We start from the raw sequence: 15,121 nt of genomic DNA on the forward strand, positions 1-15,121 counted from the left end.
CGTACAACGACAAAAACAAGCACGGGAGAAACACCATTTTCAATGGTTTATGGTGCGGAGGCCTTAATCCCAGTTGAAATAGGAGAACCGAGCACACGATATGCTCAAGCAACGGAAGAATCAAATGATGAAGAGATGCAGGTGAACCTTGATTTGCTCGAAGGAAGAAGAGAAGCCGCATAATAAGGATGGCAGCACAAAAGCAAGTAATTGAACGGTATTACAACAGGAAAGCACGCCTCAGTTTTTTTAAAATTGGGGACTTCGTGCTTAAAAAGGTGTTCCAATCTACAAAGGCCGCTAATTCAGGAAAGCTAAGTCCAACATGGGAAGGACCTTTCAGAGTTTGTGATATTGCGGGAAAAGGAGCATATGAGTTAGAGACAATGGATGGGAAGATTCTACCCTCACATTGGAATGCTGTCCACCTAAAGAGATATTACTTTTGAGAAAGTACCCATGGTCAGGTATCGCTATGTTAAAATTTTTCTTTGAATTGTTAAAATTTTACTAACGATTTTAGATGCTAGGCAAAAACCCTTACCCGTGCCAAATGATGAGTCACGACCTGCACGGCAAAATGGAATATTCTAAAATTCCCAGCCCAGGGTTACAATTATTCTGATGGAAATACACACGAGTTAGGCAGTCTTCATCTCTAATCGCATCTCCGAGTCCCGTATATTTTTCTGTTTCAGGAAAAGGACCAAATTGAGAGAAACTTACAAGTGCTCGAGGCTTCATACTTCACCACTCAAACACTTGGGGGACTGCATATTGTACACAGATACGTGCGGGAAAACAGATACGTAAACCGAACGAAAATCAAAACAATCAAGCCACAAAGAGACAAGTGTCGATAAGAAGTTACGGAACCTCAGCATTCATCATTGTGTTCTTTCCCATCAAAACAAATGAAGATGCAAAACATTCATCATAATGTTCAAACTCATGAGAACAATGGAGTCACCTCTCAAACTCATGAGAACAATGGAGTCACCTCTCAAACCCTTCCAAATACATGAAGATAAGGTCATGACTATATACTGAAGCGGGTTATAAGGAAAAACCTTGTTTGAATTATATTTATTTTGTTAAAATCTGTTACAAGAAAAACAGTTACGAGAAAGTTATAGATGTATTTTAATACATGTAATATTCAAAAACTTGTCAAAGTTATTCCAAACAAAACATGTGTGTTCCTATTTCTTTCATCGTATTGTAACACCATTATGAAGTTGAGACGTCTTCTTCATTAAGTGTCGATATATATAAAAGGGCCCTCTTTTATAAGCCTCATGTTAATAAGTCATGAGAAGAATCATAAAGCATTTTCAAAGTCTAAAAATGCTAAACTATTCTATAAGTCCTAAATAGATAAGAAAAAGGCAAGAATAGAACATATTGAAGTACTAATAAACTTCTTGATATAGTTAAAAAGACTAAGTAAAAACTTAGTCAACAAAAAAAAGTTTATACAAGTGCCCCATTATGATAACTGGGGACTTTTTCTAAAAAATCCCTTAAAAACTGACCAAGGGATAACCCACCAATCAACAAAGCAAATAAAAATAAAGTTTGAAAACATAAACTGGTCACTAAGGGGCTGGAACATCAGAAGTTATGATATCAGCTTCACTTTCAGGAACGGTAACTTCTGAAGAAACAACAACAGGAGCGGTTTCAGCTGGAATTGAAGTGTTAGATTCATCGAGGGGAGCAAGAGTCATGGAAGCTTCAGCTTCCTCAAACTGATTCATAGAAGTTTCACCCTCGGGAGCTGGAATTGCAACATTTTCAACTTCAACTGCCACAGCAACGGCTTCTTCATTTAAAGGTTCTTCAACCACGGGAGCTTCATCTGCCGGAGAAGGAAAGTCAAGTGGTTGTTGGGTCATCTCAATGGTTTTCAAAACCTTTCCCGATTCCGATTCTAAATCAAAGTTTTCTTGACTGGCCTCAGTTAAAGCATCACGACGAGAGTTTAGAAAAGCCCAACTCACCTCTATGTTAAATTTCTCCTCAAGAAGTTCATAATCCCTTTCCCACATAACAAGATCATTCTTTAACATTTGATTTTCAGCTAAAGTGGAATCAAGGTTAGCTTCAAGGGAGGCATGAGAACTCTCTAAGGCACGAACCTTATTAGAGGAGATCTTCAAATCAGCTTGAGCTTGAGTCAAGTTTTGTACTAACTCTCCTGCATACTCTTCTTTCTTGTTCAAGAGTGCCTTAAGTTCTCTGATTTCTTCACTTGACTTTGATAACTGCTCTGAAAAGGAACACTCAAGGCGCTCCTTATCCTTCTCGGCTTTACTAGAAGAAGCTTCGGCTCTCGCATATTGAGAAGTCAAAGTCCGCTTTTGCTGCTCCAGGTTATGGTTGCTTTCTTGCAATTCTTTTATCGTTTCTTGAGCATTTTTAAATTGTTCCTTCCAATTAGTTGCTTCCAACTGGGCTTCCTTAGCTACCCTCTCAGCCTCGAGAATAGTCTTATCAGACTCACGGGCCTTCTTTTCTAAAAGGGAAATTCTTCCCATCAATTTCGTGCCAATAAGGTTGGCCTACAAAGACAACTCATGAAAATAAGAATCTAGAGATAAAAGAAACTTATTAGAAAGTAAAGGAAGAATACCTTCAACGTAGAATGAACTATGTCATTCATCAAAGTTAAGCAACTGTGACTGTCCATCTTCTTCTTCTCAATGTCTCCAATTAAAGGCTCAAGCCAGACATCTGCTCCACCAGACTTCCTTAAAAGACTGTTATTAGCAGGAACCTCAAGTGTTACACTCCTCATAGCCAAACTTCTGCTACTGGAACCCTCCTCTGCATGCTGAACAGAGGAAGGGGGAGCTATAGAAGGAGGAACGTTAGAAGAGATGAAAATAACAGGAGTCGAAGGAGTCGAAGCAGGTAAGGGAGCAGAAATTGGCAAAGAAGCAGGAACAGATAAAATGGGCAAAGAAGCACTTGAAACCAAAGGAGGAATAGAAGGAATAGGAATGGAAGAGGAAAGAGGAACTTCATCTAAAACCGGACCTAGTTCACCACTTTCGAAACCGTCAGTGAAGAGACGTTGAGTGGATTCAATGGTGTCCCTTGGAATGGTTTCATCATCAGAAACAACAGTAACAGGTTCGGTAAGAGAGGAGGCACGGGCAGGAGAAATTTCAGCTTCATCTTCGGAAATGATGTGTCTCCTGGCTCTAGGTCTAGCTATCAAAGAGGTGTCTTCATCTTCATCATCCTCAGAATCCTCTTCAACAACTTTCCTCTTTGACAGTGTAGCTTGTGCTCTCTGCAAAGAAAGAGGAGTACCAAAAGAGGCTCGAAGGGCAATAGCTACTTCAGCTGACATTCCTCGAATAGCAAATCCTGACAAAAAGAAGGATAAAAAGTTAAAAGAGGGGAAAGAATTTAACATACGGGAAATAATAAGGGACGCATACCGTGAGTTTTTACTATCCAACCATGTTTGTTGGAAATAGATTTCCAGGTTCGTGCCTCCATAGGCACGGCTTTCAAAATAGCATTTACCCAACCACGGAAATTAGGAACGGGTTCCACATCTCCCATGGTTGCTACAAAAAAGCAAAAATGAAATTAGAAAAGGAGTTGAAATAAAAAAAAAATAGATACTGTAAGGAAGAAATACTTACGTGCAAGGTTCCATTTCTCAGGAAAGGGAATATTTGATTCACCCACCAAACCAACTGTGGGTACCGCAACGTAACGGGTGTACCAGCTTCGATCTTTATCATCTTTAGGGCTTACCAAAACCCTTTTACTTCAGTTAAGGTAAAAACACCATTGCGGAACAGCTTGGGATGGTAAAGTTGAATTAGATGGGAGAAGGTAAAGTCAACATCAGCCTTTACCGATACATACCTTAAACAAGCTACTGCTCTCCATACGAGAGGGCCAACTTGAGCCAAACAAATTTTGAAGAAACGACAAAAATCGAGTATGACTGAGTCGATAGCAGGAATAAATCCCAAAGTAAAGGGATAAGTATAAACAGAGGAAAAACCAATCCTATAAGAAGATATTCTCTGGTTTGGGTTAGGAATAACTATATGAAAGTCATCCCTCCAACGACAATCTTTTCGAACAGTGGAAATCAAGGGTTCAGTAATTAAAGAAGGATAGGTGTCAGCTCTCTCTAGCTTAATTACTTGGTCACGAAGGGATTCTTTATCATGATCGAAGAATAAGTAGGTCGGCACTATTTCTTCGACCAAAGGTTCTTGAATAGACTCAGAAGATTCTTTGCCTTTAGAAGAGGATCTATTAGTGAAAGAACCTCTAGAAATAGTGCCAGAGCTAGAAGAAGGAGTGATGGAACCAGAGGTACCACCACGAAGCCTACCTCCTCTACCTCTTCTGTGTCTCACAGGGGCATTGGGGAAACTGTCAAGAATTGGGACTCTCCTAGGGTTGGGATTCGAAGATGACATGGTAGAAAGATGTGAACAGAGGAAGAAGTGAATAGGAGTAAATAGTGAAATATTTGGTAAAAATTTATGGAAGAAGGGTTAAGTTTATATATAAAAGAAACCGTCAATGACTAAGAAGTGTAATGATGGAAAGCCTATAATAAAGGCAACTATCACTTCGTGAATAGTGGAGTTGAAAAAGCCTTGAAAAAAGGCTGCAGAATTGCAGAGCTAATGAGAAGGGGACACGTATGCAATGCATTAAATAGAAAAGACAACTGAAGCGTTAGTACTGTCATAGCATTGATTATGGCAAAAATTCCCTTTTTACTGAAGATCAACTTCCCAAATATTTAATTGATAAATAAATGAAAAGTGGGGGGACTATCTGTATTGGGAAAAAACTGAATTTATATATTGAAGATGACGTGTCATTACACGTGGATTGGTCAAATGGTCAAAACGTGGTAATCAGTTAGGAGGCACGAGCAACAATAGATGCGGGAGAGAAGATACTTAAAGGCACGAGCTATTATTCAAATGAAATGAGACTCGTACCTGTTCGAGTCATTTAAAGCTCGAAGATCAGAAGGAATTGGAGACATGAATCTGATAGCGTAAAAGAGTCTAAATTCAGCATTAAATGCCAAATACGTTAGAGAATTTGTATTTAATAGGAATGATTGAGTAACGTTTCTTTTAATGTCATTTATTGCTCGTAATTGCCTCATTAAGACAAAGGCATTACACTTTCTCTTAGAATTAACTATAAAAGGAGAAGGTCTCAACATCTGTAGGACACGAAATATCATTGAGATTATATTAAAATATATACTTATTTATTGCTTTATTGTTGTTCTCAAAGTCTCTCATTTCTTGATTATCAGTAACCCGATTTCTCTCTTAATTTCTAGCTTTAACCAAATATTCAGTTTTTTGGTTAAACAATTCTTTTTTATGATATTGACTCAGTTTTGATTTTTGGGGTTGTGGGAAGAAACTTTGAGTTGTGTTGTAGTTAAAGTATTGAAGCTTTGATTGATATGTTCTCCTGCATAATAAGACAACAAACAGGAAAGACGTATGGAATGAAATTTGTTGATTTGATAAATCAGTTGCCATTAGGGCCGTTCAAAACCGAACCGAAATGATGGCTTATAGGCTTATTTGTATCAGATTGTCGGGGTAATGGATGGTGAACGGATTGAGATTTTATAATTAACGGTTTAACGGTTTGGGGACGCATTACTCAATTTTCTTATCGGATAAACTGTTAACCCGTTAAGAATTTTTATATTTATACTTTCACCGCTATGCGATCGCTTAAGTATCAGCTTATTTCATTGAATGGATTGTCAAGATAATGACACGCCCTTTTTTCGCATCATGTTATCATATCCATAGCAGTAGTCTATAAAGGTATCAGGAAAAGAAAATGTTTGAACAGAAATTATTTTTAGCATAAAAGTAAGAATTCTAATTACCACTAGCTACCAGTTCATCCAAAATAACCAACTTTGGATCTCCAATAAGGGCTATACCACTGAGTCGATGTTTCGTTCCTCCACTGTAACTACAAGATCTCATTTTAGCTGCCACCTTTGTGATTTTTGACTTGGCTAATAGTTTCTCTACAATATGTTTTTTATATTCTATTTGGTTTAGTCGATAAACCGTCCGTTAACCGTCCAATTATTATTAATCTGATATCAATCCGCCCGTTCTTTTATTGGATGGCTAGCGAATTATTATATTTGTAATCCGATAACCAATAAGCCGAACTGTTAAGCGTAATTATCTGCCCGATCCATCCGATAACCACCCTTAGTTGCCATGTGTTGACTTTACTGAGATATAAGAAGCTATTCAAATTTATTGTAAGAGATTTATATTTTAGAATAAGGAAAAATGTGAGATTTCGAGTGTTAGCAATTTTAATTTAAAATAATATAATGTATTAACTAATGTGTTGGCATACTAATTAATAAATTTCAAAAGGGAATCTTTGAAACACTATTAGAAAATTGCCTAAAACCGTCCAGAAATACCGACCGAAATCGGTGGGAAAACTTAAAAAGCCGACCGATTTTCGACCGACTTTAATTCGTCGAAATTAGGCTGGTCGGTGATAAATAGCGACTGAAGTCGATCAATAAAATTTCCCAAGCAACAAAAAGAAGAAAAAATCGACCGAAGTCGGTCGGTATTTTAATTGTGCAATTAAAAAATGCACCGTTTGGGAATCGAACCGTGGTCTATACAATGGTAGGATATTCTATCACTTGACGATTAGTACATTTAGTTTAAGACTATCTTTTATTATATTTGTACTCTGTAATTGCATTTTCACGCGAAAGTAACCAACCGATTTCAGTCGAGTTTATTAAAAATATAAAATTACCGACCGAAATCGATCGATATTTTTAAAATGATCAACTAAAATAACCCTCCGATTTCGACCGATTTTTTGAATATTAATTTTAATTTATTTTATTTTAAAAATCGACCAAAGTTGGTCGGTTTCTTAAAAAATTTCGTATTTTTTTTCCAAAATAAAATTGACTAAAGTTGATCGGTTTCGTACAAAAAATTGAAAAATAAAGTACTTTAAAATACCGAACGACTTCGGTCGGTTTACCGCGGTTGATTTTGACCGAATTTCTTATAGTGAAAGAACATAACTTATTAAGTAGTTTAAATAAACTAAATTATTTTAAATATCTTACAAATTTCTAGTTTTCTTCTTTGTGTAGATGGAACTTGTGCATCGTAAATGGATGTAAAAAAGGAATGATCCTAATCGTGTAGGGTTGAGAGATGAATTTATAGAAGGCCTTGATGAAATTATTGTTCGCAAAACCACTTGATGATTTTCATATTGAAGCGACGATTTAGTGACCTTGTTTGAAATGCAAGTATATTGTTACATCCCGTACTTTGACGTTAGGATTCGTCGAAGTAATAACATATGAGTTGGAAGGGATTAAGGTTATACATGAAGATACGGATGTAAGACCTGTAAGTTTGAAGAATTTCGGAACTACTATATATTGGCTTGATATGTATTTTCTTTGAAGCAAACCATTTTCGGTAAAAGTTGATACATACGATTTTATAAGGTTGTGATAAGTTTTAAACTAAATACATGACATGTGGGAATTTATAAATGAGGTTTTATTTATTATAAGAGTAGATAGTATTTCATCATAAGAAAAGTTACCCTTTTTCCGTTTTGAGATTTTATAGTGCAAAAAGAACTTCTTTATTCTAAAGATATAAATTATTTTCTCACAAAAAAAGAAAGTTATCTTGTTACCATTTTAAAAATTAAGCATACGAAAAATTTATACTCTTTATATGAGACTAGGACTATTAGAATATTGAGAAAATATATATATTTACATGGATGTTTTAATAAAATAATAGTGTATGTATCTATTTTGTATGGTACCATATGACCATGATAGAAAAATATAATATATGTTAAAAACGAGTGGTATTTTAAATAAGTTGAGATAATTCTTAATTATGTGGGTAATTGGTAATTATCCAAAAAAAAATTTGGATAAGAACATGACGTGGCAGCCATGCTATAGTCATAAGATGACTCTTAAATTTAGAGGGTTTTGGTATCTAGGTCAGCATTTTTATAACACTTCTCATTTTAAGTTGAGAGATGGGCTCAATCCCTCCAAGACCATTCGTTCTTTTTGTTTGTCATCTTCAAAATCTGACATATTTTGTAGCCTACCAAATAAACATGGTAAGCAATAAACATGCTTTTTAGGCTATGAGAAATTGAGAATCACAAAGTGATCACTGTTTACTAAGACACAGTTGACTGGATTGAAGTTAGAAGCCAATTTGACCTGTATATTATCTTTGGTACACTAAGAAAATATCAAATTACTTGTTAGAATTTTATCTAGGAATCGATAAGAAACCTGAAAGCTGTATTATATCATGATTATGATTTAAACTAAAATTCAAATGAATTGCTAAAATTTTTCTGGGGAGTTAGGGAGAAACCAGTGTCATAACATGATTATTAGTTTAATTTTTAAATTTTGTGTGTACTCTTTACTTTTTTGTTGTTATTGTTTAGGTGTAAACTTTAGTTCTTTTTGCATCTCCCATGTCATTATGACCTTGCATGAAACTTGGTGATTTCCAGTTATGGCCTTCGTGGATCTTTAGCTTAATTTAGTTTAATGGCAACTTTTGATGAACTGTAATAGCATTGTAGTTTTGTTTAGTTGAAATGATAAAAGCTGGCAGAGTCTTGATATATAACATTGGAGATTAAAGCTTTTACAAGTTGCGAGTACCCATAAAACATCTCACTGATATCGCAGTAATTTATATTTCCCGAAGTTACATCATGCACAAAAGGTTACTCCCAAAAACTTTATGCGGAGGTTTATATAGAGGTTCATTAGGATATTGACCAAATAAGGAATTTGATATTTTGGAGCTGATGAAGACGTACAAGTTGATTAGCTAACACCAAGAACTGGTTTTATCTAAAGTTGAAGAGGAATATTAAAGTGTATTACTGAAGTAGTAATGTGTCGGTAGTCCAACTAGGTGATTGTTCCTGTGCTCAATTATCCTTTTTATGTTGAAGAGTGTAATGGGAGAGTCTTTCTTGGGAAGATATGAATACTTTGATCCGGCGCTACGTGTTCTTCGCAAAAGACTGGTAGAGGTATTGTCAAGAGAATTAGTCCAGGCATGTTAAGGCTATCCATTATTTCCTTTTGGCATGATCCATACGATGCAAAAGAAACGAACAAATGTACAACTTCCATAAATGACTCTATTCATAGAAATGCTAGAGATACTTAAATTCTTGATTCCCCATGTGTTATATTATTATATCATTTGTTCATGGGTCTCCGAAAAATACGTAAGTTGAAAAAAAGAAGAAGTTTATTTCATGATATTATTCAAAGGCATAATGGTCTTATGACATTCCGAAAGATTTTATTAACGTACTTCTCATGCATTGCATTCGTTTACATGTGCATTTACCCATGACTCAGTCCCCGAGTCGGGTTCTCAACTCTGGTTTACCGACCTTTAGGTCCAGAAACCAGTCCTGAGATTTTTTGGGCCGGCTGTTGGGTTGCAGTGACTTCAAATTGGCCCTGAGGCTCTTTAGGCTGGCGACAATGGCTCTTACACGTTAGGTCGGTACGACCTTTTAGCATAGGCTGGCGATAGTGGCTCTTAAGCGTTTGCCTTTAGGCGTATTTAGTTAACTGTTTTCAGGCTCAGTCTTCGAATCGGATTTCAACTCGAGCTCATTTGACCCTTAAGTTTTTGAATTTTAAGCCGGCCCTTAGGCTCTTACGCATTGGGTCGGTACGACCTTTATTATGGGCTGGCGGCAGTGGCTCTTACGCATTGGGTCGGTACGACATTTATTGTGGGCTGGCGGCAATGGCTCTTACGCATTGGGTCGGTACGACCTTTATATAGGCTTTATTTTTTCCTCGTTAAAGACTTTCGAATTTTTTACGTTCGCCCGACTCTTCGATGGATCGATAAGAACTTTGATTGCGAGCCGTTATGCGGCGATAGATGAGCACCTCGGGAGGTTTCGCTCGATGGCTGAATGGTTTCGAAGCCTGTAGGTTGGAGCTGATATGATCGAAGCTCTTTTGCTTAAGGCGAGGGTAGCCTGATTAACCGGTTCTTTTTGAAGTATTTTCGAAGTAATTGAAGGCATGTGATTTTTATAGCAATGGTCGGGCGTCCCCGAGTCGCATTAGTTTGGCTGGTACAGCCTTGTGACCATAGTCTTGTATTTGTCTGGAGCCTTTTAGTCCCCGAGTGAAGTAGTTTCGGCGTCTATATCGACGGTATGCATTTTTAAGGGTCTTACAAGTTCGGATATATAGCCTTAACTTTTAAGATCGGGATTATGCCTTTTGTAAGGTCTTACAAATTTTAACATGCCTTACTTGAGGTCTTACAGATTTGGTTACTCGGTACAAGTATGATTCATGCCTTGCCCGATGTCTTACAGGTTTGGTATTTGCCTTTATGAAGGTCTTATGAGCTCGGGGTTGCCCGCATGGGGTCTTATAACCTCGATTTTTGACAAATCGATGGGGTGGCCATCGGCGATAGTCCCCGCGACATCGAAAGTCTTTTGGCTCTGGAGCCATTTTTTATGGACTTGGTGCTGCCTTTTTTAGGGCTTATAAGTTCAAAGTTTCCGACCCGGAGGTCATGCGGCCTCGAGTTTTTGGCATCAGTCCCGGAGTGTTCGGGAAATCTCTAGCTTTGAAGCTGTTTCTTGTAAAAGTGTCATACTTCTTTGAAGCTAATGGAGGAGGAAATATTCTTCGATTACTTGGCACAAGTATATATGTTTTTATCGTCAAGGGCTCAATTATTCTATGCAGAAACGGTTCATTCGACCGTTTGGCCTGATACATCATTTTCCTACTGAGACCCCTTTTGGCTCATCTTGGCTTTTTCGAGAAGGTGATCTTCCGGGGGGATGCCCCCTAGTGTTCGAGGTTGATTGAAGAGAAACCTTGAATACTTGTGAAATTTTCCTTAGGTAGCATATAGGTGTTGCCTCGTTAAAAACCTTGTCAGTAAAACCCTTCTTGGGATAAAACCCGATCGAAGGAAAAGAGTGCAACGTATGCCTTGAAACCTAAGGCCTTCAAGCTGGGGGGTGCTTTGGCGTCTTCCATCGGACTCCTCAGCAGTAGTAGAGTTTTAGCATTGATATGTTCCAATTGCTTGGAAGCTGTTCGCCTTCCATGGTACCGAGCTTGTAGGAGCCTTTGCCGATCACTCCGAGGACGCGGTACGGTCCTTCCCAGTTCTGGTCTAGCTTTCCTTCATTTGGGTTTTGAGTGTTCAGGGTGACTTTCCTCAGGACCAAGTCCCCTACTCCGAAATGTCGGAGATTTGTTCTCCTGTTATAGTACCTTTCGATCCTTTGTTTTTGGGCGGCCATTCGGATCAGCGAAGCTTCTTGCTTTTCATCCAACAGCTCGAGAGCCGCAGCCATGGCTTCGTTGTTTGAGCTTTCGGTGGCGTGTCGGACCCTGTCGCTTGGTTCCCCGACCTCGACTGGTATCAAAGCCTCAGCGCCATATACCAGAGAGAAAGGCGTTTCTCTTGTGCTTGATTTTGGACTTGTTCGATATGCCCATAGTACTTCGGGTAATATTTCTCTCCATTTTCCCTTTGCACTTTCCAACTTCTTCTTCAAGTTTTGAATGATGGTCTTGTTTGTGGACTCGGCCTGGCCGTTTGCGCATGGGTGGTAGGGTGTTGACAGGATTCTTTTGATTTTGTGGTCCTCGAGGAACTGTGTTACTTTGCTTCCGATAAACTGTTGTCCCTTATCACATGTTACCTCAGAAGGAATTCCGAACCGGCACATGATATGGTTCTAGATGAAGTTAATGACTTCTTTTTCTCTTATCTTCTCGAAGGCCTGCGCTTCCACCCATTTTGAGAAATAGTCAGTCATAAATAGAATAAATCTAGCTTTACCCGGCGCCGTCCGTAGGGGTTCGACGATGTCCATTCCCCACTTCATGAACGGCCATGGCGACAAGACCGAATGTAGCTGTTCACCGGGTTGGTGAATCATCGGTGCGAATCTCTGGCATTTGTCGCATTTTTAGACAAATTCTTTGGTGGCTTTCTCCATGCTATCCCAATAGTAACCTGCTCTGATCACCTTTCGGACTAAGGAATCGGCACCGGAGTGATTTCCGCATGTGCCCTCGTGGATTTCTCGGAGCACGTAATCTGTGTCCCCCAGCCCCAAACATACTGATAGGGACCCATCAAAGGTTCTTCTATACAGATCCGTTTTCGTCGAGCATGAATCGGGCTGCTTTGTTTCGCAGAGCCCTCGATTCCTTTGGGTCCACGGGTATCTTGCCATTTTTCAAATAATCGATATATTTGTTTCCCCAATCCCATGTCAGGCTGGTGGAGTTGACCTTGGCGTGGCCTTCCTCGATCACTGATTTGGATAGCTGAACAACAGCCCCGGGAAGTAAGTCATCTTCCTCGACAGATGACCCCAGGTTTGCGAGGCCATCAGCCATTCTATTCTTCTCTCGAGGTATGTGGACCAGGATCCATTATTTGAAGCGGTGCAATGTGACTTGAATTTTGTCTAGGTATCTTTGCATCCTGTCTTCTCGAACCTCAAAGCTCCCATTTACCTGATTTACTTCTAGAAGGGAATCACATTTTGCTTTGATGACTTCTGCTCCTAGGCCTTTGGCCAATTCCAGACCTGCAATCATAGCCTCATACTCGGCTTCGTTGTTAGTCAATTTCGTAGTTTTTATAGATTGCCTAATCATGCCGCCCGTAGGTGGCTTCAGGACTATACCAAGTTCGGACCCTTTCACGTTCGAGGCGCCGTTAGTGAACAAGGTCCATACCCCCGAAGATGTGCCCATTTTCAGTAGAATTTCTTTCTCTACCTCAGGCACGAGGGCAGGTGTTAAGTCGGCCACAAAATCCGCCAGAATTTGGGACTTCATAGCCGTTCGGGGTTGGTATTGGATATCGTACCCCCCGAGTTCGATTTCCCATTTGGCCAAACGGACTGACAGTTCGGGCTTAATCAATATGCTTCGGAGAGGATATGTCGTTAAAACACAAATACAGTGGCATTGAAAATAAGGCTTTAACTTTCGAGATGCACTTATTAATGCAAGAGCTAACTTTTCTAGGTGCGGATACCTGGTTTCGGCATCTCCCAGGATCCGACTTACATAATAGATAGGGAATTCCGTACCTTGCTCTTCTCGAACCAGCACACCACTTACCACTACCTCAGACACAGCCATGTACAAATACAGTGTTTCATCCTCCTTTGGGGTGTGGAGTAAAGGTGGGTTCGTCAGGTATTGCTTTAACTCCTCTAAAGCACGCTGGCATTCTGGAGTCCATTCGAAGCTATTTTTCTTTATGAGTTGGGAGAAGAAATGATGACTCCTGTCTGACGACCTTGATATGAATCGACCCAAAGCTGTTATTCGCCCAGTCAGTGGTTGCACGGCCTTTACATTGTTCACTACAGTAATCTCTTCGATGTCTTTGATTTTATCGGGATTGATCTCAATCCCCCTGTTTGATACCATGAAGCCTAAGAACTTGTCTGTACCCACTCCAAAGGCACATTTCTCGGGATTGAGTTTCATATTGTAACATCTGAGGCTGTCGAATATCTCTTGCAAATGAGTTAAATGGTCCTCTGCATGCAGGGACTTAACTAACATATCATCAATGTAAACTTCCATGGAATTGCCTATTTGGTTTTCGAACATCTTATTAACTAGGCGTTGGTATGTGACTCCCGTATTTTTTAGCCCGAAGGGCATCACATTATAGCAGTACGTACCGTATTTCATGATGAACGAAGTTTTTTCCCTATCCTCAGGGTTCATCTGTATTTTATTATACCCCGAGTAGGCGTCGAGAAAGATGAGGATCTCGTGGCCGGCCGTAGCTTCGATCAAGCAATCAATATTGGGCAACGGGAAAGAATCTTTGGGGCATGCTCTATTCAAGTCTTTATAGTCTACACACATTCTTAACTTATTCCCTTTTTTGGGAACTACCACCACATTGGCTAACCATTCGGGATATTTTACTTCCCTAATACATCCTATTATGAGGAGTTTTGTTACCTCATCTTTGACGAACTCGTGTTTTTCCTCGGACTGAGGTCTTCTTTTTTGCTTCACCGTTTGAACCTAGGGTCTACGCTTAGTCGATGGGTGGTTATTTCCGGCGGGATCCCTGTTATATCTAAATGGGACCATGCAAAGCAATCGATGTTATTAATAAGGAATTGAATGAATTTCCTCCTGAGTTCGGGGGTTAATCCCGTTCCCAGGTATACCTTCCGATCAGGGAGATGCTCGACCAAAATGGCTTGTTCCAGCTCCTCCACCGTTGATTTTGTTGCATCCGATTCTTCGGGGGCAATGAATGTTCGGGGGGCCAGGAAGTCTTGTTCATCATTCTAGGAGGTCTGTTTGTCCTCTGGTTCCTCCGAGGTGGAGGGTATTGAGGTTGGTGGCTCCTCATGAACCACAAACATCTCCCTTGCCGCATGGTGTTCCCCGTATACCGTTTTTATATCGTCTTCTGCCGAAAACTTTATCTTCTGGTGAAGAGTTGACGGTACTGCCCTCATGTTGTGTATCCATGGTCTTCCAAGTAATGCATTGTATCTCATGTCTCCTTCGATGATATGAAATTTTGTGTTTCAAAACGTGTCGGACACGTTGACCGGGAGGGTGATCTCCCCCTTCGTTGTTTCGCCGGCCATATTGAAACCGCTGAGGACTCGGGAGGTAGGTATGATTTGATCGAGCAATTCGAGCTTCTCCACCACCTTCGACCTGATTACATTGGCCAAGCTACCTGGATCCACGAGTACATGTTTAATTTGAACGTTATTCAAGAGAAATGAAATTATCAGCGCGTCGTTATGGGTATGGGACAAGGTCTCGAAGTCCTCTTCACTGAAGGTAATGACGTCCTAAGGCATGCGACCCCGGATTTTCCCTTCCACTATGACGGAAACCCTTGCCCGCTTGATCACGGGCCCTTGGGGAACGTCGGTCCCTCTGATGATCATATGAATGATTGTTGAGGTTTTTCCGTTC

The 15,121-nt window shown here is 39.6% G+C and overlaps 1 protein-coding gene across 1 annotated transcript; it reads right to left on the reverse strand.

The window, feature by feature from the left end:
- Positions 1-1,598: 1,598 nt before the first annotated feature.
- On the reverse strand, positions 1,599-6,026 carry LOC109207403. The gene is made up of 5 exons (XM_019370310.1): positions 5,924-6,026; positions 2,792-3,378; positions 2,472-2,564; positions 2,004-2,366; positions 1,599-1,916 (listed from the first exon to the last, which is right to left on the reverse strand). The coding sequence occupies exons 1-5, from the start codon at positions 6,024-6,026 to the stop codon at positions 1,599-1,601; spliced, it is 1,464 nt and encodes a 487-aa protein (XP_019225855.1).
- Positions 6,027-15,121: the final 9,095 nt, after the last annotated feature.

This window comes from Nicotiana attenuata, unplaced genomic scaffold, assembly GCF_001879085.1.
Source record: "Nicotiana attenuata strain UT unplaced genomic scaffold, NIATTr2, whole genome shotgun sequence".
NCBI lineage: Eukaryota > Viridiplantae > Streptophyta > Magnoliopsida > Solanales > Solanaceae > Nicotiana > Nicotiana attenuata.